Source organism: Balaenoptera borealis (genome assembly GCF_965194805.1).
Source record: "Balaenoptera borealis genome assembly, chromosome: 15".
NCBI classification, from domain to species: domain Eukaryota; kingdom Metazoa; phylum Chordata; class Mammalia; order Artiodactyla; family Balaenopteridae; genus Balaenoptera; species Balaenoptera borealis.
In genome coordinates this window covers 8537642-8563356 of record NC_138871.1, presented here as the reverse complement: position 1 = coordinate 8563356, position 25715 = coordinate 8537642, and the positions used below count along the sequence as shown (strand labels likewise).

The window sequence follows — 25715 nt, the reverse complement described above, 5'->3', positions numbered from 1 at the left end:
GTGTGTTTTCTGAGTTTCCGTATACTCCATGTGCCCTTGCTGCCACATTCCACCAGGCAGCCTCTTCTCTACTTTATTTCCACGTAGCACAGTGGAAAGTAGAGTGTGTTCGCCTGCAACTCTTTCTGACTGCTGTTCTCCAAAAGCCCAAGCCTTGGTTTATATGGCAGAGAGAAATTCCCACTGCCCAGTGATTATCCTGTGCTTCCCAAAGTTCCCCATCTCCTAGTAATGAGGTGGGATCATGTGACTTGCTCTGGCCAATGAGCTGTTAGTGGAAGCAAACATATGACTGCATCAATATAATTGTGTGCGTGTGTGTGTGTGTGTGTGTGTATACGTACGTATTAACATAAAATGTTTGCATTTGTTCTGTAACTTGATTAAAAAATAACTCAATAACATACCTTGGAGATCTTTCTACATTATTACAAATAAACTTATTTTTTTAAACTACTATATTACAATGAGAATAGACCATAATTTCAACTACTTCCTTATTGATAGACATTTAGATGATTTCCATTATTTTGCTATTATAAGAACACTTTTACATATTCTCAAGGAAACCAAGTGAAATCGCTTGTTAGAAAAGTATGTACTTTTACAATTTTTAAAAAACTGATTTAAAAAATATTCTATTATATTCAAATTACTGGTATTTTACCTGGGATTTTCACAATTAGATTCATCAGTGAGAATGTTGTAATTTGTTTAATGTTATCCTCTTCCTCTCTTTCCTCTCTTCCCTTCATTCCTCAATAAGTGTGAGTATTGATCTAATTGAATCAGATTTCAGGATGCTGCTGGTGCCAAGGTTAGAGTGTGAAGCTGTCCACCAGGTATGTTTCTCCCTCTGGCACTTAGCTCTTTCGCAAAGGGGAGAAGAGGGCAGCAAAACCAGAGCTTACCTCTTCTGGTGGGCAGACCCTCTTCTCTCCTCCTCCCACCACACATTTGCCCCTCCAGGCTTGGCAAGACGCTGGTAGAGAGATCTGAGCTTAGAAGGAGAGAGAGGCCCTAGCCTTGTGCCCAAGTCTTGTGCACACAAAGTGTTGCCAGGTCACCCTGCCATAGGGTTAGAGGGCCCTAAAATGAGGAAATGTCTTATCTCCCATTGCCATTTCCTGTTTGTCTACGCCTCTGCTTAGGAACCACAAGACGAGGATGACTCAGCCAAGGCAAGATTCATGCCCATTCCTGAATATCTCTTCCATATGATCAAAATCTCATACCAGGAGTGTTGGTTTTGCCAGCTTTTGGTGTAAATATCTATTTTGAGCAGTGATTTAAAATTTTCAAGTGTTTGGGACTTCTTGCTTAGATAAAATATTGTTGTTCAAGTCTTAATTCAGCTATTGGGATATGACTATAGACTCAAAGGCATCCAGTTCATTGAAAAGCCACACTGAGTTGCAAAGGGGTTGATTAACAGGAAGTGCGGAAGGCAGAGGCAATTAGAAAATGGACCTGCTTTATGCCATTTAAAATTGAAATGTGTTCTGTTAAAAGCCCATTCAAGTCCAGTGAGGTTTTCATTGTGGCATTAATATCCAGTTCTAAATGAATACTGTACAGCTGAGACAGCAGAACATTTCTTTTGGAGAAAACTAAAGCCAACAATTGATCATCACAGCACGTAATTACGAGGGTGGGGTGTTGAGGCAGGCTGCCTGGGTTCAAATTCTCCAGCCCCCCTTTACTTGCTGAGTAGCCTTGGAGAAGTTGCTTGATCTTATGTCTCAGTTTCCTTGTCTGTCAAATGGGGATAATCATGGTATTTCCCTCCTGGAGTTTTTGTGAGGATTGAATGAAGTGATATATTTAAAGTGCTTAGAGCATTGTCTGGCATTCAAGAAATTCTAGCTATTATTTTTAAATGTCGAGTAACAGTGAACATAGTCATTGTCAAGGGCAGAAGAGTTATCCTTAAAAGCTCTGTTCCTCATGAAAGGTGTTAGGTTGAGAGCCGCAAGCCTAAATTCACTCCTCAAACAAAGAACAATGAACTGAAGAACATCACAATATATACAAATGTCTGTTTGGACTTCGCCCACCCCAACTATCTCAGGCAGCCCCTGGGCAGCCAAACTCCCTGGACCAACAGTGCCAACCAGGGTTCAAGAGCAACTGCTGCCTGATCCAGGTGCTTCACTCCCCACTTCCTCCTTTCTATTTGGGAATGCTACTGTGTTAATTCTCTCTCAGACTCTTTCTCATACATACATACAATTCTCTTGAATTAACATTCTAATTTTTCTCTGGTTCCAGTTTTTGTGGTGGGCTCAGGAAAATTGCTTTTCCTCCTTTTTTTCATTTATCATCATCCCTGCCCCTCGCCCACCGAGATTCTAATCATGATCATAAGCCCAGCAGTGCCAGTGATAGGCTTGTTTAAGGAAAAGGAAAAACCATTCAACCTGAGAAGTAACCAGCACAAAGGTCAAATAACAATGTAAGGGCTGTCACAAGGCAGGACGCAGTGCCAGGAGTGTGGCACTGACAATTGATGCTCTGAGTCTGGACAGGTGGAAAGAAATGATTGGGGCTGGTGTGTCCCCAAGGGCCAAGTGAAGACAGAGGAGCTTGTGCTTGCCGTGTAGGCCCTGGGCAGGTCTGTGGCTCCCAAGTTGTGGTAATTCAGGTGAAGGGGGTGTTGGAGTAAAGGCACGTGTGGTCAAAGGCAGGGACCAGGTTAGTCTCCCTGCTGGATGGAGGGTTTGAGCTGTGGACAAAGAGGCTGAAAGTACAATATGGGCCCTGAATGATAAACTCAGGTTAGACATTACTTTAAGGATGGGAGTGAAATAATAAATGTCAATTACTGAGTTTGATGGTAGGATACAAAATATCTGTAAAATGTAAATTCAAAACAAACGTGTGACAGTTCAGTCCAATGGCATATCACAACCGTGCTAAAGGTATTCTTATGCCAGACCAGCAAACAAAAATGAGGTGAACCATCCTGTGGCTGGCTGAACTGAAGTCCATATCAGCTTTGCAATACTTCAAAATGGCCTAAACTTCTGCTCACTTATCTGTCTACAATTTAAATAATTAATATTTAACATTTCCTAAGAATTTATGCTTATAGGCACATAAACATAAGTGACAGAAGCATAGAGTCATCTGCAGTGACTTGCATATAACTGGCAAGTGTCCCAGGGAAGGGAGAAGGCATGGGGTGAAGGTGGAGACAGGAGCGCCTGGCATGACAGCATGAGGCAGTGGGTTTGGCTCAGCGCATGCTGTGTGCTCCATCTCACCCACCTGACCCAGGAATATGAGTCTGGCAGGGTGTGGACAGCAGGGATTAAGGTGGCATTGGCAAACGTGGGTGTGGGCGTGGCCGCTGTGCTACTTGCCTTCTGAACAGAATCTTCAGTACTGCTGAGTTTTTGTTTGTTTTTTGGGGGTGTGGTTGGCAGATGTCATTTGCAGGGCCAGTGGTACACAATCTACTACCTTTGCGTAATGATTTATGATCTGAGATCAAACCTTTCCGTACTTTTAAAGTTATAAAGGCATTAAAAGAATGTAGGAAAAGTAAACCCCTGTAGATGAAGTAGACTTTTCTGTCGAGGACAGAATTATTCAGTTCTAATATTAACTATGTTTTATTAGATCTTTGAGCCTACAAATAATCTGGTTACTTTTTGAGTTTTAAAATCTAAGACACAGTTTAATATCCCAATACATATAGTAAAACAATTCTTGCCTGTGGGATCTCCTCTTAAGGATTTAAAGACGCTTTTCACAAGCACAATTTTATTTCCGAGTGACTGAAAAATCACAGGCGCATATTTCGAGCTCTTTGCTTACTCGTTAAGGTACAAATAAAGTAAGAGAAAATAATGCCTATAGGAATACTTATATCCAAAGATATGAGGAATTTTGGTAACTGAAGCGCCCTCCCCCACAATTGCAAGTTTGCAAAACTGCAGCTCACTGTCCTTCCAATCCGGCTGTCTCAGCTGGACCCGGTACCCAGCCCCGCGCCGCCCCCCGTGGGAATCGCCTGGGATCCCCGCCCCCTCTCCTCTGGCTCCGCCTCCACGAGGGTCGGCTTGGGAAGCCGCGCCTTGATTGGCGGTGTCCGAGCAACCGCGGCGACGCAGTGGTGAACAGGTCGCGCTCGGGTCACGGAGATATGGAAAGGCTGGAATCCTAACGCGCCAAGCGCGGACTCTGGGCCAGCTTTATCAACCAACGGGATGCGTGGCTCGCCAGTCCTCTCGGGCCAGACGGCGCCCCGAGCATGGGAGGGTGGCTGCTGAACAGGAATCGCCTTGTCTTTCATCTGACAGGTTGCCTAGTAAGTGTGGGACGCTATCCCCTCACGTCAGAACCTCTGAGGTGCCGAGGTTTCCAGCAAGCTGCATAGGGAAACCTTGGGATCATACAGTTTCCGAGCTGGACTAGCCCCCGCTTACAGATGCGGAAAGAGGCCCAGAAAAGCGCAGCGACTTGCTCTGACTCACTTAACTAATTCCTACGAGGGTCAGACCCAAAAACAAGGAACCGACCCCTCCTATTTCAGAGCTCTTTGCATCATACCTCACTCCCAGGGAAAGCTCGGTCGCTGTGGTAGAGAACCAGCTTAGAAAAGTTTTGTCTGTACTATAGGCCAGCAGTAATAAGGTGAAGCAGGTAGAGTTTTCCAAATATTTAAGCTGAATTAATGCATAATTAAGTCATGCACGGTCCCTCAACCTCTGACCATATAGGACCTGCTCTCTTAAGGCGTCAGGACTTCCACAGGGGCTCACCGCAGGACAGCCCTGGGGCAGCTCTTGGCCGCCTAGAACCGGCAGACCCTAGCAGCCCCAGGCTGGCTGTACCTGGAGCCCCTAGTTACCTTGGTTGGGACCTTTTGGACTGTGCCAGCTTAATCAACTTTATATTTTTTCCCCAAATTCTGCCTGCCCGACCCTGCCTTCAGCTCAGACTTTCACTTTTTTTTTTTTCCTTTTTCCATTTATACTTCCTCTTTCTATTTAGGAAACCCCTTTCTATTTCCCCAAACTTTGCCTCTTGGGATAGCTTTTAAAACTTAGGGAAGTGCTCAACTGGAATTTGTTGTTTCTAACTTCTGGGTTCCTCTATATTGTAATAACCTCAGAAGAAGAAACTGAATTATAATAGTAATAATAATAGCATAGTAATATCTGGGAAATGTCTGTTTAAAGAGACAGCTGTTTCCTGCCCTGAGAATCTTTGCCTTGTTTGAAGATCAGAATTCTCAGTAATTCTGAGTGATCAATTTAATTCAGCTCAACACCTGTACAAAGTACCTGCTGTATATAAGGCACTTTGCTGAGGACATTCATGTAGTTTGTCCCTGTAGTCATTGAACCTTCTTTCAATCTAGGGAGGACAAACCTGAAGTGGCCAAGGCCATATGGGTGAAGTATCAAAGCAAAAACTAGGGCTTTCCCAGGGGGAGGATGCAGAAGGTTGGTGAGAGGATCTGTAGAGTCTTAATGAAGGAGCAGGGTTGGAAATGAGCCTTCAAGGCTAAGATTCCATGCAGGAGAACGACCTGAGAGCAGCTTAGGTGTAGGAAAGCAGGAAGGCTGTGTGGAAGGGTTGCTTTGTCAGTTTACTTGACAACTTTGCTCTTGAAGGCTTCCTTGCTCTGACAGAGTAGCTCTTATCCCATCTGAGTAAATGATCCCTTCTGTTGGAGGTGCCCTTTCTCTCCTTCCTTCTTTGTTTTCTCTGGATAAGTTCGACTTTCCAAGCTTTCATTTCCAACAAAATGGGTATGCTCAAGCTAAAAAGCCTGAAGAATCAAGATCAGAATTAGAATGACTCATGTAGGTTCTCTGATCCAGTAGAGCCAACCAGACTTAAAAAAAAACTTCTTTTTAAAAAAAATCATTCTAATGCAAAAGGGACTGGGGCATACACCTTAGCTGGAGGATTCAGTTGCCTTTTGTTTGGAATTGAGAAAACGTCCCTTTGGCTTATAAACAAAAGCTATGACCCTTCTGAAATCTTTAAGGTTCCAAATCCAGTTTAGTAGTCTTAGTAGGACAGTTTATGTAGCGGTGCTCCCTTTTTAACCTAGGGCGTGTAGCTTCCTCTAGTAAGAAGACTACAGGAGTTGGATGAATGTGTTTGAGAAGGAGAAAGATTAACTGGAAATGGTGAAATAGTGAAAAATATTCTGGAACTTCCTTTTTCTTGTTTCTATAGGAACCACTGGCCAAATTTAAAAGTTCTTCAGCTGGCAGTCTTTGTTGGACAGATCACAAAAAGAGAGTAGAAGCATATTAGTCTGCCTTCCTTGCTCTTTTCATGTTCTGTGATTCTAAAGGAGGAGGAGGAGGAGCCCAAACTTCATAGCTCTGGGGACATGGTGGGTAAAAAGAGGCTTGGAGAAAAAGTGGGTATATGAAACAAAGTACTAAAGGGTAATGACTTTTTTTTTTTTTTAGCTTAAAAACATCCATGTATTAGCTCACAAACATGCAAGAGTATAAAGGGTAATGACTTTTAAGGAATTTATTTGTACATAGTTCTTGCCAATACATCAGGTGCTCACCCACACATAACTAATGTATTGCCACATTTGTTCCTTGCAGTGGACCTGGGAGTTAGGGTGTATTACCAATGTAGAGAGGAGGGATTGCTTGCCTAAAATGGCAGAATGGACCTACACAGAGTTTTCATTCTAAATCTTCCCACTCCCACACGATGCTTTCCAGATACTCTTGTAACATTCCCATCAAATTGAGCCCTTGTAGAAAGATCTTCACCAATAGCATGAGTTTGTGTACCTTTGGAATTCAACATATATGGACAATACATATTCACATAAACCTTCAAATAGAAATCATTATCTTTAAAAACTTGAAAATGATAAGCCAGGAAGCTTATTGAGCCTGAGCTCTGATAATAAAGGTTAGTGCTCTGTCTTCAGTGAGGACCCAGGAGCCCTGATGGACAGCAGTCTTACTGGAAGCAATCCGTAAGCTTGTACTGTAGGACCAGGCTGGAGGTCACTTATCACCATGGCAGAGTGGTTAAGAAATGGCTTTGACTTCTGCTTCTGCTTTACTGGCTATGGGTCCTGAACAAGTTCTTTAAATTCTTGAAGCTTCCAATTCCTCAAAGGTAAGTGGGGTGATAGCAGTGGGTAACAGATACCATGATGAAGAATTTGTGGATAGTGTCTTTAAAAAGCTCAGTTCCTGGCCAACAAATGGAAGTTGCTGCAGTTGGTTTTATTACTGTAAAGTTCACAGAACATAGACTCTGGAGTGGGTTAGAATCTCAGCTACACCCCCCACCAGCTGTGAGAACTGGGCAAGTTAGTTAAGCACTCTGTCTTGGTTTCCTCATCTGTAAGATGGGAATAATAGTACTACCTACTTCATAAGGTTATTGTAAGGAAAAGTATATACTACACAGAACATATATAAAGTTAAATAAATGTTTGCTAATAATAATACTTCTAACTTCTTTTCACAAAACCTCCCCAGCGTGGGTCCGATTGATTTCTGTTTGACTGAATTTGCATGTCATAACACTGATACTTTCAGAAAATAGGGTTAGAGTTTTAGAAATGGGAAAAGCGAGTTTTTCCATTGTTGAAAAAATGTTACATTCCAGGGAAACACATTTATATGCATTGCACATTCTAGATACAGAGGGAAGCAGAGGTTTCTACTCTTTCTCCAAGTCATCAGGCACTGCCTGAAGTTGCAGTGAGTGGGTTAAGATTACATTACAGTCAAGCTCCTCCTTCCCTGTGTGTACACCAGCTATGTTTAGGCAGGTCTAGATCAGTTCAGTGTATTGTATATTGCATTGAGTCTGGTTGGTCTCAGAACAGCTGGCTACATGAGCCAGAACGTTTAAGTACAACTTTCGAGTGAAGTCCCAGAGAATGAAACATGGGAAGGTGAGTCCCTGTATTCTATCAGGGCTGAGCCTCTGTCTGGTTCCCCCCATGTCCCTAGCTCCCAGTTAGCCACTCCACCTGAGAAAAGGTTTGTTTCCTTTCAGCGTTTTATCCTCTTTATCCTCTTTGGAAGAGAAAGGTCAGGTGTGATTATAACTGGAATACTGATGTATCATGAAGGTTCAGGAACGAATGTTTATTTTCCAAAATGGAAGAGTTTTGTATTTTTCTGATTATAAAAGTAAATCTTGTTTTAGAAATGTTTAAGTAGTGTAAAAGTTTAAACAGTATAGAAAAGGCGAAGACTACACATGCTTCCACCACACAGAGAAAACTACTGTAAAAATTGGCATATATCTTTCTAGATGTTTTTCTGAGTGTCTGTGGGTATACGCATGTAGATGTTGAGGTTTTTTTTTTTTTTAAGTTTTATTTTCACTTCTTTTTGTCATTAGGCTATATCCCACTGGGGATATACAGCTAAATTACTGCATTTTATTTATTTATTTATGGCTGTGTTGGGTCTTCGTTTCTGTGCGAGGGCTTTCTCTAGTTGTAGCAAGTGGGAGCCACTCTTCATCGCGGTGCGCGGGCCTCTCACTATCACGGCCTCTCCCTTTGCGGAGCACAGGCTCCAGACGCGCAGGCTCAGTAATTGTGGCTCACGGGCCTAGTTGCTCCGCGGCATGTGGGATCCTCCCAGACCAGGGCTCGAACCCGTGTCCCCTGCATTGGCAGGCAGATTCTCAACCACTGCGCCACCAGGGAAGCCCATAGATGTTGAGTTTTATGGATACCTTTTAGCCATACATGTAGATTATCTTCTTTGCCAACAAATATATAGTTTGTATTATAATTTTTACCTGATAGAATTCCACTGAATGGTTGCACTGTAATTTACACTAAACCAATCCTTGGTTGATGTTAGATTGTTTCCAAGTTTTCGGGAAGTCTGATGTTGACAATTGCCCTTACAGGAGGTCCCTATGACTTAGATCCTAGCTCAGAGATGGAGGTCCCAGGCTCACCTTCCGCCATCTCTGAGCAGCAGCTGCGGCGGCAAGAGGGACTGAGCAACACCAGAACAGACTCGGCCAAGCAGAGTCTCATCTCTTCTGAGGAATGGCTTCAACTGCATGGGCTTAAGAGCAACAAATTGACCTTGAAACAGATTTTGTCACAGATTGGATTTCCACATTGTGAAGGTATAATACTCAGAAAGCAACACTGGCTGGAAAACCCAACCAGCACGTCTCCCTTTAGCCTTTGAGGAGGTCGCATCAGTTCTGAAGGTCCCTCAAAAGCACAGGTCTCTGAGTTTATTTTGATCTCACATCCTTACAGGTAAAAAAGGTTTGCGCACAGACCCCCAATATATGTATCAGTATGTTATTTAGATGTACAATCATCAGTCCACATATTAAATATTTATAATGCTTAATTTCATTCTTTCTTCTTTGAAAGATGAAATAAAAAATAAATAGGAGTTATACCCCTTGTACCCCGCAGATGTCTTGCTCACCCCCTGGCATATGCAAACCCTTTTGGAGGCTATTGATTAGAACAATAGCTGTGTGTGGTTTCAGGGAGAACGTGCTATTTTCCTGTTGTGACCTGCCTGTTAATGGTCCAGTATTTTCTTAAATGTCTTGGTTAGAATGTTAGTTTTCAACTCCCAGGAGTACCGCCCTCCAACAGGGAGTATGGAAATGTGTGAGGGGTTTTTTTTTTTTTAAATGACATGTTGACTTGAGTCGCTACTGAAATGTAGGGCCTGGGGACCAGGGGTACTGAGTGTCTTACAGTGTGTGATTGCCCACCCATTGGGACTGTGCTGGCCCACATTTCAGTAACACCCCACCTGAGGGAAACACTCCTTCAATCAGGGCAATTTTCATTACTAGGATTTTATTCTGAATTTGTCAATTAATTAATTAAACATATTTTTTGAGCAGCCATTAACACTGTGTTTTTCACATTTTTCACCAGTTCCCTTGACAGCTTTGTTCCATGCTGGTAATAAGGAAGATCTAGGGGATGTGGGTGTTACAGACTGATCTGGGGGCCCATCCTAACGGCAAGGCCTTGCTCTTCAGGGCTCAAGCTGTGCTTTCTTATTTATCCTTCCACAAAGGCTAGTACAGCAGACTCTGTGCCATCTAAATACCTTTTAGATGTGGGGGAGTCTGCCAGAGTCAGGGTCTGTGGGATTCCTGTATAAAGAAACAAACTGAAAGCAGTTCTATCTCATGTTTCAAATAATTATAATTCAGTCATTAATATTAGCAAAATAGCAATTCTTTATATTTTGTCAAGGATTTTTCCATTTAAGATCTTGAAGGATATTGCTCCGTAATTTTCTTTTCATGTCCTTGTTAGGTTTTGGCATCAGGATTATGTGACCTCATAAAATGATTTGGAAGTATTCCCTTCTCCTCTATGTTCTGGTGGTGTTTGTATATGATTAGTACTATTTCAACTTTAAATGTTTGATAGAACTCACCAGCGAAACTTATCTGAGCCTGGAGTTTGTAAGAAAAGTTTCATAAGAAATTCAATTTCTGTAATTGACGTAGAACTATTCAGGTTTTCTGTTTCATCATGTCAGTTTTGGAAAGTTGTGTTTTTCAAGAAATTTGTCCCTTTCATGAATGTTTTCTAATATATTGGCAAAACATTGTTCAAAATATTCCCTTAACATTTTTTAAATACCTGTAGAATCAGTAGTGATGTTCCCTCTTTCGTTCTTGATATTGATAATTTGTGTTTTCTCTCACTTTTCTTGATAAGTCTTGTTAGGGGTATATCATACCTGTTTTAAAAGAATCAAATTTTGGGTTTGTTGACTTTTTTTTCTATCCCTTGTTTTCTATTTCATTGATATCTGCTTTGATCTTTATTATTTATTTCCTTCTACTTACTTTGAGTTTAACTTGCATTTCTTTTTCTATTTTAAGGTGGAAACGTAGATAATTGATTTTAAATCTTTCTTCTCTTCTCAAAATATGTTAGGACTTTTAAAGATATCTTTTTTGTAGTTGGATTTCTAATTCACTTCTATTGAGGTCAGAGAACATCTATTAGTCTTTGAAATTGACTGACATTTAACTTATGGCCCAGCGTGTATCTTGCTGCACATTTCATACATGCTTGAAAAGAATGTGTATTCTGCAGTTGTTAGGTGGTATCTATAAAGGTTAATTAGGTCAAGATGCTTGATAGTATTGTAGAGATGTTCTATGTCTTCAGTGTTTTTTTTTTTCTAGTGCATTTGTCCATTTCTCTCTTTAGTTCTGTCAGTTTTGTGCGTGTAGTTTGAAGCTCTAAATGCATACACATTTAAGATGTTCAAATCTCTCTGATGAATTGGAAAATTTTAATAATTTTGAAATGTCCATCTTTATATCACATGGTAGTCCTTGTTTTGACATTTACTTTGTCTAATATTAATATAGCCACTACAGCTTCCTTGTGCTTCATTTTTACATGGCATATATGTTTAGACTCTTCACTTTCAAATTATCTGTACTCTCTGTCTTTAAAGAGTGCCCCTTTAACCCAGTCTCATAATCTGTCTTTTAATTGTAGTTTGGGTGTCTACATTTAATGTAGTAATTGACTTAGTTAGATTTAGGTTTACCATTTCTCTGTTTGTTTTCCATTTGTCCCATCACTTTCTTTCCCCTCTGTTTCTCCTTTCCTGCCCTCTTTTGGGTACATTGAATATTTTTGTATTTCATTTAATTCCATTTTTATTTTCCATTTGAATTCCAATAGGATTTTAAGGTACACCATTTTTTTAAAAATAAAGTTTTTTTTTTTTTTAATTTTTTAATTTTTGGCTGTGTTGGGTCTTCGTTGTGGTGTGCGGGCTTCTCATTGCGGTGGCTTCTCTTGTGGAGCATTGGCTCTAGGCACGCAGGCTTCAGTAGTTGTGGCACACAGGCTCAGTAGTTGCGGCTTGTGGGCTCTAGAACGCAGCGCAGGCTCAGTAGTTGTGGCGCGCAGGCTTAGTTGCTCCGCGGCCTATGGGATCTTCCCAGACTGGGCTTGAACCCGTGTCCCCTGCATTGGCAGGAGGATTCTTAACCACTGCACCACCAGGGAAGCCCAAGGTATACCTTTTTGCACTGCATTTTCAGTGGTTGCTCTAGTGATTATATCCTTAACTTGTCATGGTCTGGTAAAAGTTAGCTTTGCACTACTTCATGTAAAATGTAAGAATCTTATAACAGTATAGCTCCACTTATCCCCCACACCTGTCCTTGGTGTTATTGTTTTAATATATTTTATTTTTACATATATCATAAACCTCACAATCCAGTGTTATAATTATTGCTTTAAAAAGTCATTTGTCTTTTAAAGAAATTGAGTGGGAAAAAATAGCATCTTAAAATCCACATATTTACTGTTTATAATATTCATCCTTCCTGTAAGATTTGAAATTCCATCTGGTGTTTTTTCCTAAAGAATTTCTTTTTAAGTATTTCTTGTAGTGCTGGTCTGCTGGTGACAGATTTTTCTCAGTTTTTGTTCATCTGATATTGTCTTTATTTTTTTTCTCTTTTTTTGGATGATTGAGTGATTGATTGACATTTTTTAAATTCTGAAGTGATATATTCACAGGAAGTTGCAAAGATAATATAGACAGATCCCACATACCCTTCATCCAATTCTCCCACTGGTTATGTCTTATAAAATCATAGTATAATACCAAATCCAGGAATTTGACATTGATACACTGTGTGTGACTAATTCTATGTAATTTTATTTCCTGTTTAGATTTGTGTAACCACCACCACAATCAAGATACAGAACTGTTTATCACCACAAAGATCTCCCTTGTGGTACCCCTTTATAGGCATACAGATACTCTATCTCCCAAAATCCTTAACTCCTGGCAACCACCAGTCTGTTTTCTACATCTATAATTGTCTCATTTAGAGACTGTTTGTATATATGGAATCATACAGTGCATGACCTTTTGGGATTGGCAGTTTTTTCACTTGGTATTATTTCTTTGAGGTTCACGCAAGTTGTTGCATGTATCAATAGTTTGTTTCTTTTTATTACAGAGTAGTATTCCATGGTATGGATGTACCACTGTTTGTTTAACCATTCACCCATTAAAAGACATCTAGGTTGTTTCCAGTTTGGGGATATTACAAGTAAAGCTGCTATGAGTAATTGTTTACAGGTTTTATGTGAACATAAATGTTCACTTCTCTGGGATAAATGCCCAGGAATGCAATTGCTAGGTGGTATGTTAAGTGTATGTTTTGTTTTTATTTTGTTTTGTTAAGAAACTTGCCAAACTGTTTTCCAGAGTTGTTGTACTATTCACATCAGTAATATATGAGGGATCCAGTTTTTCCACATCATATCAGCATTTGGTATTGTCACCATTTAAAAATTTTAGCTGTTTTTAACAGTTGTGTAGTGATATTTCATCATGGTTTCAATCTGTATTTCCCTAATGTCTAGTTTTGTTGAATACCTTTTCATGTGCTTATTTGCTATATATCATCTTTGGCAAAATAAATGTTTCTTCATGTCTTTTGATTATTTTCTAATTAGATTGGTGTCTTAAATGTTCATTATGTATTCTAGACAGAAGTCCTTTGTCACATACGTGTTTCACAGATATATTCTCCTAGTCTGTAACTTCTTTTTTCATGCTTTTAACAGAGTTTCTCAGTGCACAGGTGATGAGATCCAATTTATTTTTTTTCTTGTATAGACCTTGCTAAGTCTCAGAGTTTTTCTCCCCCCTTTTCTTCCTGAAACTTTTATGATTTTACACCCTACATTTAGCCTGTGATTAATTTATTTTTTGTATAAGGTTGATTTTTTTCGACTATGCCTATCCAATTTCTCCAGCACCTTTTATTGAAGAGACTATCCTTTCTCTTTTGAATTGCTTTTCTATCTTTGTTAAAAATTAGCTGGTTGTACTTATATGGGGCTATTTCTGGGTCCTCTCTTTTGTTCTATTTATCTGTGTGTCTGTCTCTCCACCAAACCCCATACTCTTGATTACTATAATTATATAATGTCTTGACATTGGGTAGACTGATTCCTCCCTCTTTATTCTTTTTTCACAATTGTCTTAACTACTACTCTATTTTCTTTGCCTTTCCATATAAATTTTAGAATAACCATGTCTGTCTACAAAAATATTACTGGGATTTTGATAGGAATTGCGTTAAACCAGTATATCAATTTAAGGAGAATTGGCATCTTTACTATGTTGAGTCTTTCAGTCCATGAATATGGAGTATCTCTTCATTTATTTACATCTTTGATTTCCTTCATCACCTGTCTTGTAATTTTCAGTGTACACGTATTGGACATGTTTTGTTAGATTTACTGTGTATTTCATTTTTCTGAGCAATTATAAATGAAACTGTATTTTTAATTTTGGTTTCCGCATGTTCATTGCTAGTATGTAGAAATATGGTTGATTTTTTAATGTTGATCTTCTATCCAGTGACCTTATTGAACTCGCATATTAGTTCTACGAGGTTTTCTTTGGTTGTTGTTGATTCCTTGGGATTTCTAGGTAGACCATCATGTCACCTCCAAATAGGGAAGGTTTTTATTCTTCCTTTCTGATCTATATGCCTTTTATTTCCTTGTCTTGTCATGATGGCTAGAACTTGCAGTATTATGTTGAATAGAAGTGGTAAGAGTAGACATCCTTACCTCATTTCAGATCTTAGGAGAAAGCTTTCAGTCTTTAACCATTAAGTATGATGTTAGGTTTATCAGTAGATTAAAAAAAAAATCAAGTTAAGGAAGGTCCCTTATATTTCTAATTTTCTGAGAGTTTTTATCATGAATGGGTGTTAGATTTTGTCAAATGCTTTTTCTGTGTCAGTTGAAAGGTTCATGTGATTTTTCTTCCCTAGCCTGTTAATTTGGTTGATTATATTGATTTTTGAATATTGAACCAGCCTTGTATCCTGGAATAAACATGACTCCATCATGTTGTATAATTCTTTTTATACTATATATTGCTGAATTCTACTTGCTAATTTTGTGTTAAGGAGTTTTGCATCTGTATTCATGAAGGATATTGGTCTGTAGTTTCTCTTCCTTTATACTGCCTTTGTCAGGTTTTGGTATCAGGGTAATGCTGGCTTCATAAAATAAGTTGGGAAATGTTCCCTTATCTTCTATTTTCTGGAAAATATTGTATAGAATTTAATTCTTTCTGTGTTCAGTAGAATTATCCAGAGAACCTATCCAAGCCTGGGGATTTCTTTTTCTAGAAGTTTTTAAATTACAAATTTCTTTCCTTAATAAGGTATAGGACTATTCAAATGATCTATTTTGTATTGAGTGAGTTGTGGTAGTTTTCATTTTTTGAGGAATTGATTCATTTCATCTAAGTTGTTTAATTTATGTATGCAGAGTTGTTTGTAGTATTCCATTATTCTTTTGATGTCTGTAGGGTTTTAAGTGATAGTCCCTGTTTCATTCCTGGTATCAGTAATTCATGTCTTCTATCTTTTTATCTTTGTCAGTCTTGCTAGGGGTTTGTCAATTTTATTGATCTTATTAAAATACCAGTTTTTAATTTAATTGATTTTCTCTATTTTTCTTTGTTTAATTGCGTTGATTTCTGCCTTGATCTTTATTATTTCCTTCTGCATGCTTTGGATTTTATTTTGCTCTTCTTTTTCTAGTTTCTTCAGGTGGGAGCTTTAGATTATTGATCTGGGGCTTTTCAGCTCTTCTTATGTCAGGATTTAGTGCTATAAATTTCTCTCTTTGAGACTGCTCACATTTTCATATGTTGTATTATCATTTCATTTCATTATCAATTCATTTCATTGTATATCATTTCAGTTAAGAAAGTATTTTTTATTTCTGTTGAGACTTCTTTGATTCAAGGATTTTTTTTTTTTTTTTAGAAGCATGTTATTTAGTTTCCAAGAGTTTGGAGATTTTTTCTCTTATCTTTTTGTTATTGATTTCTAGTTTGTTTCCACTGTGGACAGAGAACATACTCAGTTTCAATTCTTTTAAATTTTTCGAGGTTTGTTTTCTAGCCCTGGATATGGTTTACCTTGGTATATATTCTGTGGTACTTGAATGTGTATTCTTCTGTTGTATGGAGTATTTTTTAAAATAAATGCCAATTAGATCCTGTTTATGATGGTGTTGTTGAGTATTCTTGCTGATTTTCTGTTTAGTTATTCCATCAATTGTTGACAGGAGTGATATTGAAATCTTCAACTATAATTGTGGATTTGTCTGTTTCTACTTTCAGTTCTATCAGTTTTTACTTTACATATTTGCAGCTCTATTGTTTGGTGCATGTACATTTAGAATTGCAAAGTCTTCCTGGTGGATTGACACTTTTATAATTATATAATGTTCTCCTCTATCCTTAGTAATATTCTTTGCTCTGTAGTTTACTTTTTTTACATTAATATGGTCAATCCTGCTTTCTTTTTTTTAATATTTACATGACTTATCTTTTTTGTCCTTTTACTTTTAACTTATATATCATTATATCTGAAGCAAGTTTTTATAGACACTTTATTATTGGGTCAGTTTTTAAATCCTCTTTGCCAATCTCTTTTAATTGTTGTATCTAGACCAATTATATTTAATGTAATTATTTATATGTTAGAGTTTGTCTGACATTTTATTTTTTGTTTTCTGTTTTTTTCCTCTGTTTTCCATTTATTTCTTTTTCTTGCCTATCTTTGGGTTACTTAAACATTTTTCAGAATCTTAAAAAATTTATCTATAGTATTTTTTGAGTGTATCTCTTCACACAGCTCTTTTAGTGGTTGTGCTAGGTATTACATTATAAATATGTAACTTATCAAAGTCTACTGGTGTCAGCATTTTATCAGTTTGAATGAAGAATGGTAACTATTTCCCTTTATGTGCCTTTAATCTCCTCATTTATAATATGCTTTATTATTTTTCTTCATACATTGAGAATCACATTAGGCTGTACTATACTTTTTGATTCAACCATCAAGCAATTTAGAAAATTCAAGAAGAGAAAGTCTGTTTTATTTACCCATATTTATGCTTACTGTGTTCTTCCTTCCTGATGTTTCAGGGTTCTTTCTTTTATCATCTCCTTCCTGTTTATAGAACTTCCTTTATTTATTCTGTAAGAATAGCTCTGCTGGCAACATTTTTTTTTCTTTGTCTGACAATATCTTTATTTCTCCTTCATTCCTGAAGAATAATTCCACCAGATACAAGATTTGGGGTTGACAGTTCTTTTCTTTTAGCACTTAAAAGACATTGTGCCACTTCCTTCTGGCCTCTGTGATTTCTGATGAGAAATCCACTGTCATTAGAATTGATTACCTATATTAGTATGTAAATGTTTTTACCCTAATGTTTCTTTATTCAGTTCATTACATCTCCTTTATACACTTTCATATCATGTCCTCATTTTTAATCTCTTACAAGAATTTATGCATTTTACATCTGTTGATATTTATCATATTGGAAGTTAAAACTAAAACCCTTAAAAATATTTATTAATTCATTTAAAAGTAACAAACCCATTATATGTTAACATAACATTTTTAAGAAAAATATGTTTTTTAAAATAAAAATGGTAGTGAGAAGAGTGGCACTGTTTCATATTTTTGCAAATCCCTTTAATATTTGTCCCAATAGAAAACAGCTAGATTCTCATATCTGCTTTTTAAAAAATAACAGCTTTATTGAGATGTAATTCACATACTATACGATTCACCCATTCAAAGTGTGCAATTCAATATTTACAGATATGTGCAACCATCATCACAGTCAACTTTAGAACATTTTCATCACCGCAGAAAGAAACCGTGTACTTCTTAGCTATGCACCCTGCCCATCAGGCCCCAGCCCAAAGCAGTCTACTTTCTGTTGCTATAGATTTTCTTGTTCTGGACATTTTATATAAATGGAGTCATATAATATGTGGTGTTTTGTGACTGACATCTTTCATTTTTTTAAAAAAAATTAATTAATTAATTAATTTTTGGCTGAGTTGGGTCTTCGTTGCTGCGCGTGGGCTTTCTCTAGTTGTGGCGAGTGGGGGCTACTCTTCGTTGCGGTGTGTGGTCTTCTCATTACGGTGGCTTCTCTTGTTGCGGAGCATGAGCTCTAGGTGCGTGGGCTTCAGTAGTTGTGGCACATGGGCTCAGTAATTGTGGCTTGCAGGCTCTAGAGTGCAGGCTCAGTCGTTGTGGTGCACGGGCTTAGTTGCTCCGCGGCATGGGGGATCTTCCCGGACCAGGGCTCGAACCCGTGTCCCCTGCATTGGCAGGCGGATTCTTAACCACTGTGCCACCAGGGAAGTCCCTGACATCTTTTACTTAATGTGATGTTTTTAAGATTCATCCATGTTGTAGCATGTACCAGAACTTTATTCATTTTATGGCCAAATAAAATCAGGAGATGAATTGTATGGATATTCCACAGTTTGTTTATCCACTTACCAGTTGATGAGTGGAGAGCTGATTCGTATTCTAGCAAGCAGTTAACTTGGTTGGACTCAGACTCCAAACTCTGCCTCCCTTATTAAATAAATGCAAATCTCACCAGTTTCCTTTTTTCAAGGATTAATGCTACTTTCTGCCTGTTCTTGATTGCTCTCTGGTGCCTTCAAGTAGCTATTTTAATATTTTGTCCAGGGCTTATAATTTTTTTCTGTGTGAGAGTTAGCCAATAAAATCTACTTCACCATTATTGGATGGGGAATTCACAATGCTTTAATTTTAATTGGCAATACAGCTATGGAGCCTTATGTAGATTCATCTTCTTCAGTTCTCAGAAAATAGCCCTCTCTCCTGACTCCAGAAAAATGTCTTAGGTAAAGAGAGAATGCTACTGGTGATTTGAAGCTGCTCTGTAAATGTCAGTCAAGATGTTGAAATCTTAGAAATGAAGATTTTAAAGATTGAGAGATTTATTGAGTGAGGTTATTGCTGATGGGATTCAAGTATCCATTCTTTGCTCTTTACTATTATGGACATTGAACTTAAAGATTTGTGAATTTTATCATTCCTGGTGATTTGGGACCAAACCTGGTCTCTAAAATTCAGCCTTGCCCCTTCTGCCTTTCCCAAGTAGGCTGTGATCCTGCCTCCCTAGAAAGGCAAAGGAAAGGAAGTGTTGGATCAAAGAGTACCACCACTTTCTCTACCACCTTTGGGACTTAATAATACTAACAATAACAACAACAATAAAATAATTATCACAATAAAACAGCTCCATGAAGCCTTACCTCATCTCTGTCCTGCCAAGTCATAATTAGTCCTTGAAACCTTCTGTTAGTTCTGCGAAGGAGTAAACATATGTTTCAGGAAGCACTGTACTCCCATTCTGTAAGCACTGTGTCTAGCACATAGCGGGTGCTCAATGAGTGTTTATGGGATGGATGTTGAACAGCTGAGCATATGCTCTGAGAAGAAAGTGGTCTTGACATCCTGTATGAGTGTTCTGACTCTATTCCCTACTTGCTTCAACTCACTCATTTATTCACGAATCCCCACTCGAGAGAACAGTAGATAATATCTAAGTTTAATTTTTAAAATTCTGAAAACTAAGCCCAAGTCCTGAATAAAAGATTTCCAGAATTAAACACAGTTTCTATGTCATCTTTTTGACCTCTGCCTTAATCATTCTGGACAAAAGAACCAGGAGACCAAGAAACAAACCCTGTTCTTCCTCCCCTTTCATTCATGCATTACAGGATTTCACATGTCATAAACAGTCACATTTATCATAGCACCTAGAAATACTTCATTATCTAGAACAGAATACTAAGCATCACGGATTTTTGGTGTCCCTGGGGATATAATCTGATGTCAGAGAAAAACATTTTGAAATAAAATAAGTGTTGATTATGTACCATTTTGACTGCTTTTCTTTATAAACATGCAGATTATGTGACGTCTCTGGGGAGACTTGTGGCTTCCCGGTATGCAGACGGCCTGTTTCCACGGATCTACACAACGGAAGATGGCAGAGTGTACAATGTAAGTCGGAGTTCCCTCGATGGCCGGGTCCTGGGACACGCTGCTGAGGTCTACATGGAGAGGCAGGCAGGCCAAGGCCTTATCAGGGCTGGAGGATTTCTTCTGACTGTGTGTAGACAGTGGTGAATGTCACGGCCCAGGAACTGGGGAGAGAAGCACTTGACCCATTAGAGATGAGAGCAGAAAGGTCTTGACCAGAGGTGAAAACCTTTGCATATCAACACTTTGTTTTGCCTGGAAAATAAAGAAACAAAGCAGTATGACAGAAGTTAGCTGAAAGGCAAGCGCAAGCTGCTGTTATCTGGTAGATGCTCTAGGAATAGAGGACCCCTGATGCAGGTAGTAGTGGACAGAGATTGAGCGGCACCTCTTACTGGAGTCCTTCATTCCCAGCAATTCAACACGTGATTCCTGCGTGCCCTCAACACGTCAGGCGCTGTGCACACCCCGGCCACCACAGGGAGCTCCAGAGACACACGTCCCATCATGTTGCTTCATGGATACTTTTTCATGTCACTGTACATTCATGTACCACCTGGATGGTTATTTCTTAACATTTAAAAACTGTACATTACTTTTATTTTATTTTATTTTGGTGGCACTGCGCAGCTTTTTTATCTGAACCACCTTAAAATCAATGTGGCAATATTGAAAACGTCTGTCTTTGCCATCTAATTCCACCCGCACGGCCCCTATGACATGGTCCCACCCTGGTTTCTGTGTTATGGTAGAGGTGTGTAGTAAGTTCCGTGAATTCTGGTGAGGGAGTTAGGAATTCTGCATTAGGGAGCTGTGGAAAGCAGCAGAAGACAATGCTGGTGCTTCAGGAATAAGCTTGAGAGACACGGGGGCGCGGGGAGGGGGCTGGGATGAGAACGAAAGGAGTTGAAGGCAGAGGGGCCAGCATGAAAAATGTAGAATTACATGGTGTGTTCCGAAGACACATTTTCCTTAACCATTTAGGTGTTTGGGGGTGTTGTGAAGATTATTAAAGTTGTTTTTTTGTTTTCTTTGTAAGTACCAGATCTTTTAACGTCTGATTCTTCACAGCATAGGGCACACTTTTTTCTTATTCCTTTTGTCTGTCTCCTGCCTCCCTACACCCTGAAAGGCCTTGCACGATTTTGCCTGACCTGTGTGAACGATGCTTTATTTGTAAGTCACCTTTCAGGGGCAGCCCCTAGAGTGTGGGTGGCAGCTCTGGGTGATCAAGTAATCCAGGTACAGGGGAGCTTGGCCTGAGAGACAAGAGGACATAGGACAAAGGCTGTGAGCGGGAGGATGGGTAGTGGGGTGGCATCCCTTAGAGGAAGCCAGGCAGATGTGCTGGCATGTTTAGAAGCATTTTCAGAAATATTTTTGGCATATTATGCTTAGGCAGATGTTTCAGTGAGACTTTCTTTTTCATCTGCCTTTGCTGATCTCTCTTTTCTTCTACCTAATTTCTCCCCCAGCCCAACCCAGTTTTCTCTGGAGTCTCTGAATTTTATCTAGATTTGTTGAATACAAATTTTTTAAATTTAATTTTTATTTTTTATTAGAGTACATTGTTGATTGACAATGTTGTGTTAGTTTCAGGTGTACAGCAAAGTGATTTAGTTATACATATACACATATCCATTCTTTTTCAGATTCTTTTCCCATATGTTTTTACAGATTATTGAGTAGAGTTCCCTGTGTTATACAGTAGGTCCTTGTTGATTTTATATATAGTAGTGTGTATATGTTAATCCCAAACTCCTGATTTATCCTTCCCCTGCCACCTTTCCCCTTTGGTAACCATAAGTTTGTTCTCAAAGTCTGTTGAGTCTGTTTCCGTTCTGTAAATAAGTCCATTTGTATCATTTTTTTAAAATTCCACATATAAGTGATATCATATGATATTTTTCTTGTCTGACTTCACTTAGTATGATAATCTCTAGGTTGAATACAAATTTGATGTCATTTATGAAATGATACAATTCAACGCCAGATGCCAAGTATGATACAGATGCATTTTTTGTTATATTCATTCGTTTTATTTTTCAGATTCCACATGTGATTACATACAATATTTGTCTTTCTCTGTCTGACTTATTTCACTGAGCATAATACCCTCCAGATCCATCCATGTTGTTGCAAATGGCAAGCTTTCATTATTTTTTATTGCTGAGTAATATTCTATTTATGGCTGAGTAAAATTCTACCTGTGTAATATTCTATTCTATTGTGTGATATATGTATATATTATATATCACATCTCCTTTATCCATTCATATGTTGATGGATACTTAGGTTGCTTCCATACCTTCCATTATCTGGCTGCTGTAAATAATGCTGCTATGAACATTGGGCTGCATGTATACCTACAAATTAGTGTTTTCATTTTCTTTGGATATATACCCAGGAGAATTGCTGGATTATATGCCAGTTCTATTTTTAGTTTTTTGAAGAACTTCCATACTGTTTTTCATAGTGGCTGCACCAATTACATTCCCACCAACAGTGCAGGAGGGTTCCGTTATCTCCATTTCCTGAGCATTTGTTATTTGTGGTCTTTTTGATGATAGCCATTCTGACAGGTGTGAGCTGATATCTCATTGTGGTTTTGATTTGCATTTCTCTGATGATTAGTGACGTTGAGCATCTTTTCATGTGCCCGTTGACCATCTGTATGTCTTCTTTGGGAAAATGTCTATTTAGATCTTCTGCCCATTTTTTCAATTGAGTTTTTTTTTTTTTATGGAGTTTTTTTCTTTATTGAGAAACTTAAGACTTGGATACATCAAATAAAACCAATTTCTGGGGGGAAAAAAAATCAAAACTCAAAATAGAAAAAAAAAAGTTAACACTGTCTGCGCCATATCAGAACCCAGAGAATATAATCTTTCAATTGAAAAATTCTAGGCACTTCAGAATTGACCTTTTGATACAAAATGACCTATTAAATTTGCAATTTGTGGTTCTTGGTGTTGCGGTCCATAGGACAAGCTAGGGCGTCTTCAAACCTTGAGCTGAATTCCATGAGGGTTTATTTGGCTTGTGAATCGTTTTGTCCTTGTCTAAGAGGTAGCAGCAGCGACAGCGCCCACCTTCTGGGCACCTTTCTTGGCATGATGAGCCTGTAGGACCGCCACAGCTTCATCCACGTTGGAGCAGAGAGACTCGGGGACTCCAGCATGTGCAGCAGCTCTGAGCTGTCAATCTCCAGCAGCATCCCCGTAATCTTCCCGGCCAGGTTTGAGTGCATCGTCTGGATGAACAGGAACAAACGTTCACCCAGCATCTGCTTCTGTTCCTGGGGGGGTGCTGCGGCCAGCATGGAGGTGGTCAGCGGCTCCTGCCCCTGCACATGGACCGCAGGCTGGGGTGCCTGCAGGGGCCGGATGGCAGGGTGAGGGCTGCAGACACCGGAGGTGTATTTGTAAGGTGCAACAGCCCGAGGAGCAGTGACAGCAACAGCAGCACGAGGCGCTAGGTTCTGCACAGCTGCGGGAACACCTCCAGACTGGCAGCTGTCAGTCAGCCCTTGCTGGGTGGCACCAGCCCCACCAAAGTCTATAGCCAAGCAGTCTGGGCACTCAGACCTGACTCTGAGTGGTAGTAGGGAGGCTGCGAGAGGCCGGAGCATTACCAGCTGGAGCCAGATGGCGAAGAGCTGGACGACGCCCAGACTGGTGTATAGCACTTGTTATTCCTTGGAAGCCTCGAGGTCTCCCACCTTGCTGCAGCGTGGATTAGGCCTCATCTGTGCTAACTGGTTAGGTAATACGGAGGTCTTCCCTGAGCCTGTCGAACTGCTGGCACAAAGTAGCCCCCAGCTGCAGGCTGGAACTGATTTAAGATGGCATTGGCAGGGAGCGCTCTAATCCCGACCACCCGATGCATATACTGGTTGGTCAGGTGAGCCTTTCTCTCTTCCTTTCTCTGGGCCAGGGCGACATACAGTGGCTTGGAGCCCACGATGCGTCTGTTCATCTCTGTGACTGCTTTGGTTGCCTCTTCAGGGGATGAGAAGCAGACAAAGCCAAACCCTTTGCTTCTCCCATCCTCCAGCATTACCTTAGCACTGGTGATTGATCCAAAAGGAGAAAACTCTTTCCTTAACTTCTCGTCATCAATGGTGTCATCCAAGTTCTTAATGTAGAGATTCACCCCCTGATAGCGACTAATTCTCTCCTTTTTCAGCTGTTCAAATTTTCGCTTTAACTCGGCCTGCTGTTCCACTTTCTTCTGTGGAAATGGGAATGACTTTCCCACTGATTTCTTTTCCATTCATCTCTTCCACGGCCTTGTTGGAATCCTTGTGCTTTTCATAACTCACAAAGCCAAAGCTTTTGGACTTCCCACTGGGATCTCTCGTTACCTTGACACTTAGAGTCTTACCAAACTGGCTGAATAGCTCTTTCAGACTCTCATCATCTACCTCTTCTCCAGAGTTTTTGACACAAACATTGGTGAATTCCTTGGCTTTGGCTCCAAGCTCAGCTTCCCGCTCTTTTCGAGACTTGAATCTGCCCACAAACACTTTATGGTCATTGAGGAGCATGCAGTTCATCTTCTCGATGGCCTTGTCGGCAGCCTCCTGGGTCTCGAAGTGGACAAAGACGTAACCCTTAGAGCCGTTCTCATCACACACCACCTTGCAGGACAGAATGTTTCCAAAAGCAGAAAAAGTATCATAAAGTGCCTTGCTATCTATAGATTTGTCCAGGTTCTTGATGAAGACGTTTCCCACGCCAGATTTTCTCAGAGAGGGATCCCTCTGAGACCACATGATACGGATTGGCTTTCTGTTGATCACATCAAAGTTCATGGTATCCAAAGCCCGCTCAGCATCAGCCGGCTGCCGGAAGTTGACGTAGGCATAACCCAGGGAGCGGCGGGTGATCATATCGCGGCAGACCCAGTTGGATAGCACAGGCCCCGCAGGACTGAACTTTTCGTTCAGCATGGCCTCGGTGATGTCCGAGTGCAGGTCACCCACGTACAGGGAGGCCATGGGGTAGCTGCTGGCCGCAGCGTTCATCTCCCCACCACTCCGAGCCCCGCCAGGAGGACTTCTTAGAGGGACCACACAGGACAAAGGGGGCTCCGCTCCGAGCCGTGGCCCATGCCGCGGCTCACAGGTGGCAGTGAAGCTCAGAGAAGCTGGAGTCGGCTCTGTGGGCCGGAGAGGAGTCTGGGGGCTGCTCAGAGGAGACTGCCAAACCGCAGACAAAAGGCTCTCAAAAACAATATGGCCCTCCCTGGGAGTTTGCAATTTTCAGCTGTCCTGGTCTGGAAGCTCCTAATTTCAAAAAATGAAAAAAAGTAAAACGGGGACTGTCCTCCAAATTACAAAAATTCTTCCAGAGGCAACCCCGTGGTGCCCACGGCGGCCTCCGGAACGTGCGTTTGTCTATAAATATAGGCCTCGGGCTCCCAGCGGTTTAAGATTACGGCAGCCCGGGGAAGAGGGAAACCAAATAGTTGTCGGTGCCGAGTCGGCAAGCCCCCAGGCTGCCGGAACGCGCAGGCGCCACCCACGCCGGGGAGGCGAAGGGCAGCGCGGACACGTGCAGCGCGGAGGCCGGCGCGCTGGGGGCGGGGGCGGCTGGCGCGGGGCTGCCACGTGACGCTGCCGGGCGGCGGGCGGAGGCGCGTGGACGCGGGCGCGCGAGCGGCTCACCGCCGGGCCGACGGGCGGGGACTGACGGACGCCCAGGGGCGGCGGCGGCGGCGGCGTGGGGCAGGCCGGAAGCGTGCCGAAGTGACTTCCCCGCGGGTTCTCTTGAGGAGGATTCGCTCTTTTTCTTTCTTTCTTTTTTTTT

General features: G+C 40.5%; 1 protein-coding gene and 1 pseudogene across 2 annotated transcripts in view; one reads left to right on the top strand and one right to left on the bottom strand.

The window, feature by feature from the left end:
* The first annotated feature begins 4209 nt into the window (after positions 1-4209).
* The window catches only part of VWA3B (von Willebrand factor A domain containing 3B), a 211000-nt gene continuing 189494 nt past the window's right edge, over positions 4210-25715 (top strand). Inside the window, 3 exon segments of the mRNA XM_082356117.1 lie at positions 4210-4315; positions 8890-9117; positions 19829-19923. Coding sequence (XP_082212243.1) covers positions 8922-9117; positions 19829-19923 — 291 coding nt within the window. The 5' untranslated portion in view covers positions 4210-4315; positions 8890-8921.
* Positions 19938-25009, bottom strand: LOC309611559 (polyadenylate-binding protein 4-like; annotated as a pseudogene). Its single transcript, XR_014249747.1, has 2 exons — positions 23537-25009; positions 19938-23403 (listed from the first exon to the last, which is right to left on the bottom strand). The product of XR_014249747.1 is annotated as a polyadenylate-binding protein 4-like (transcript).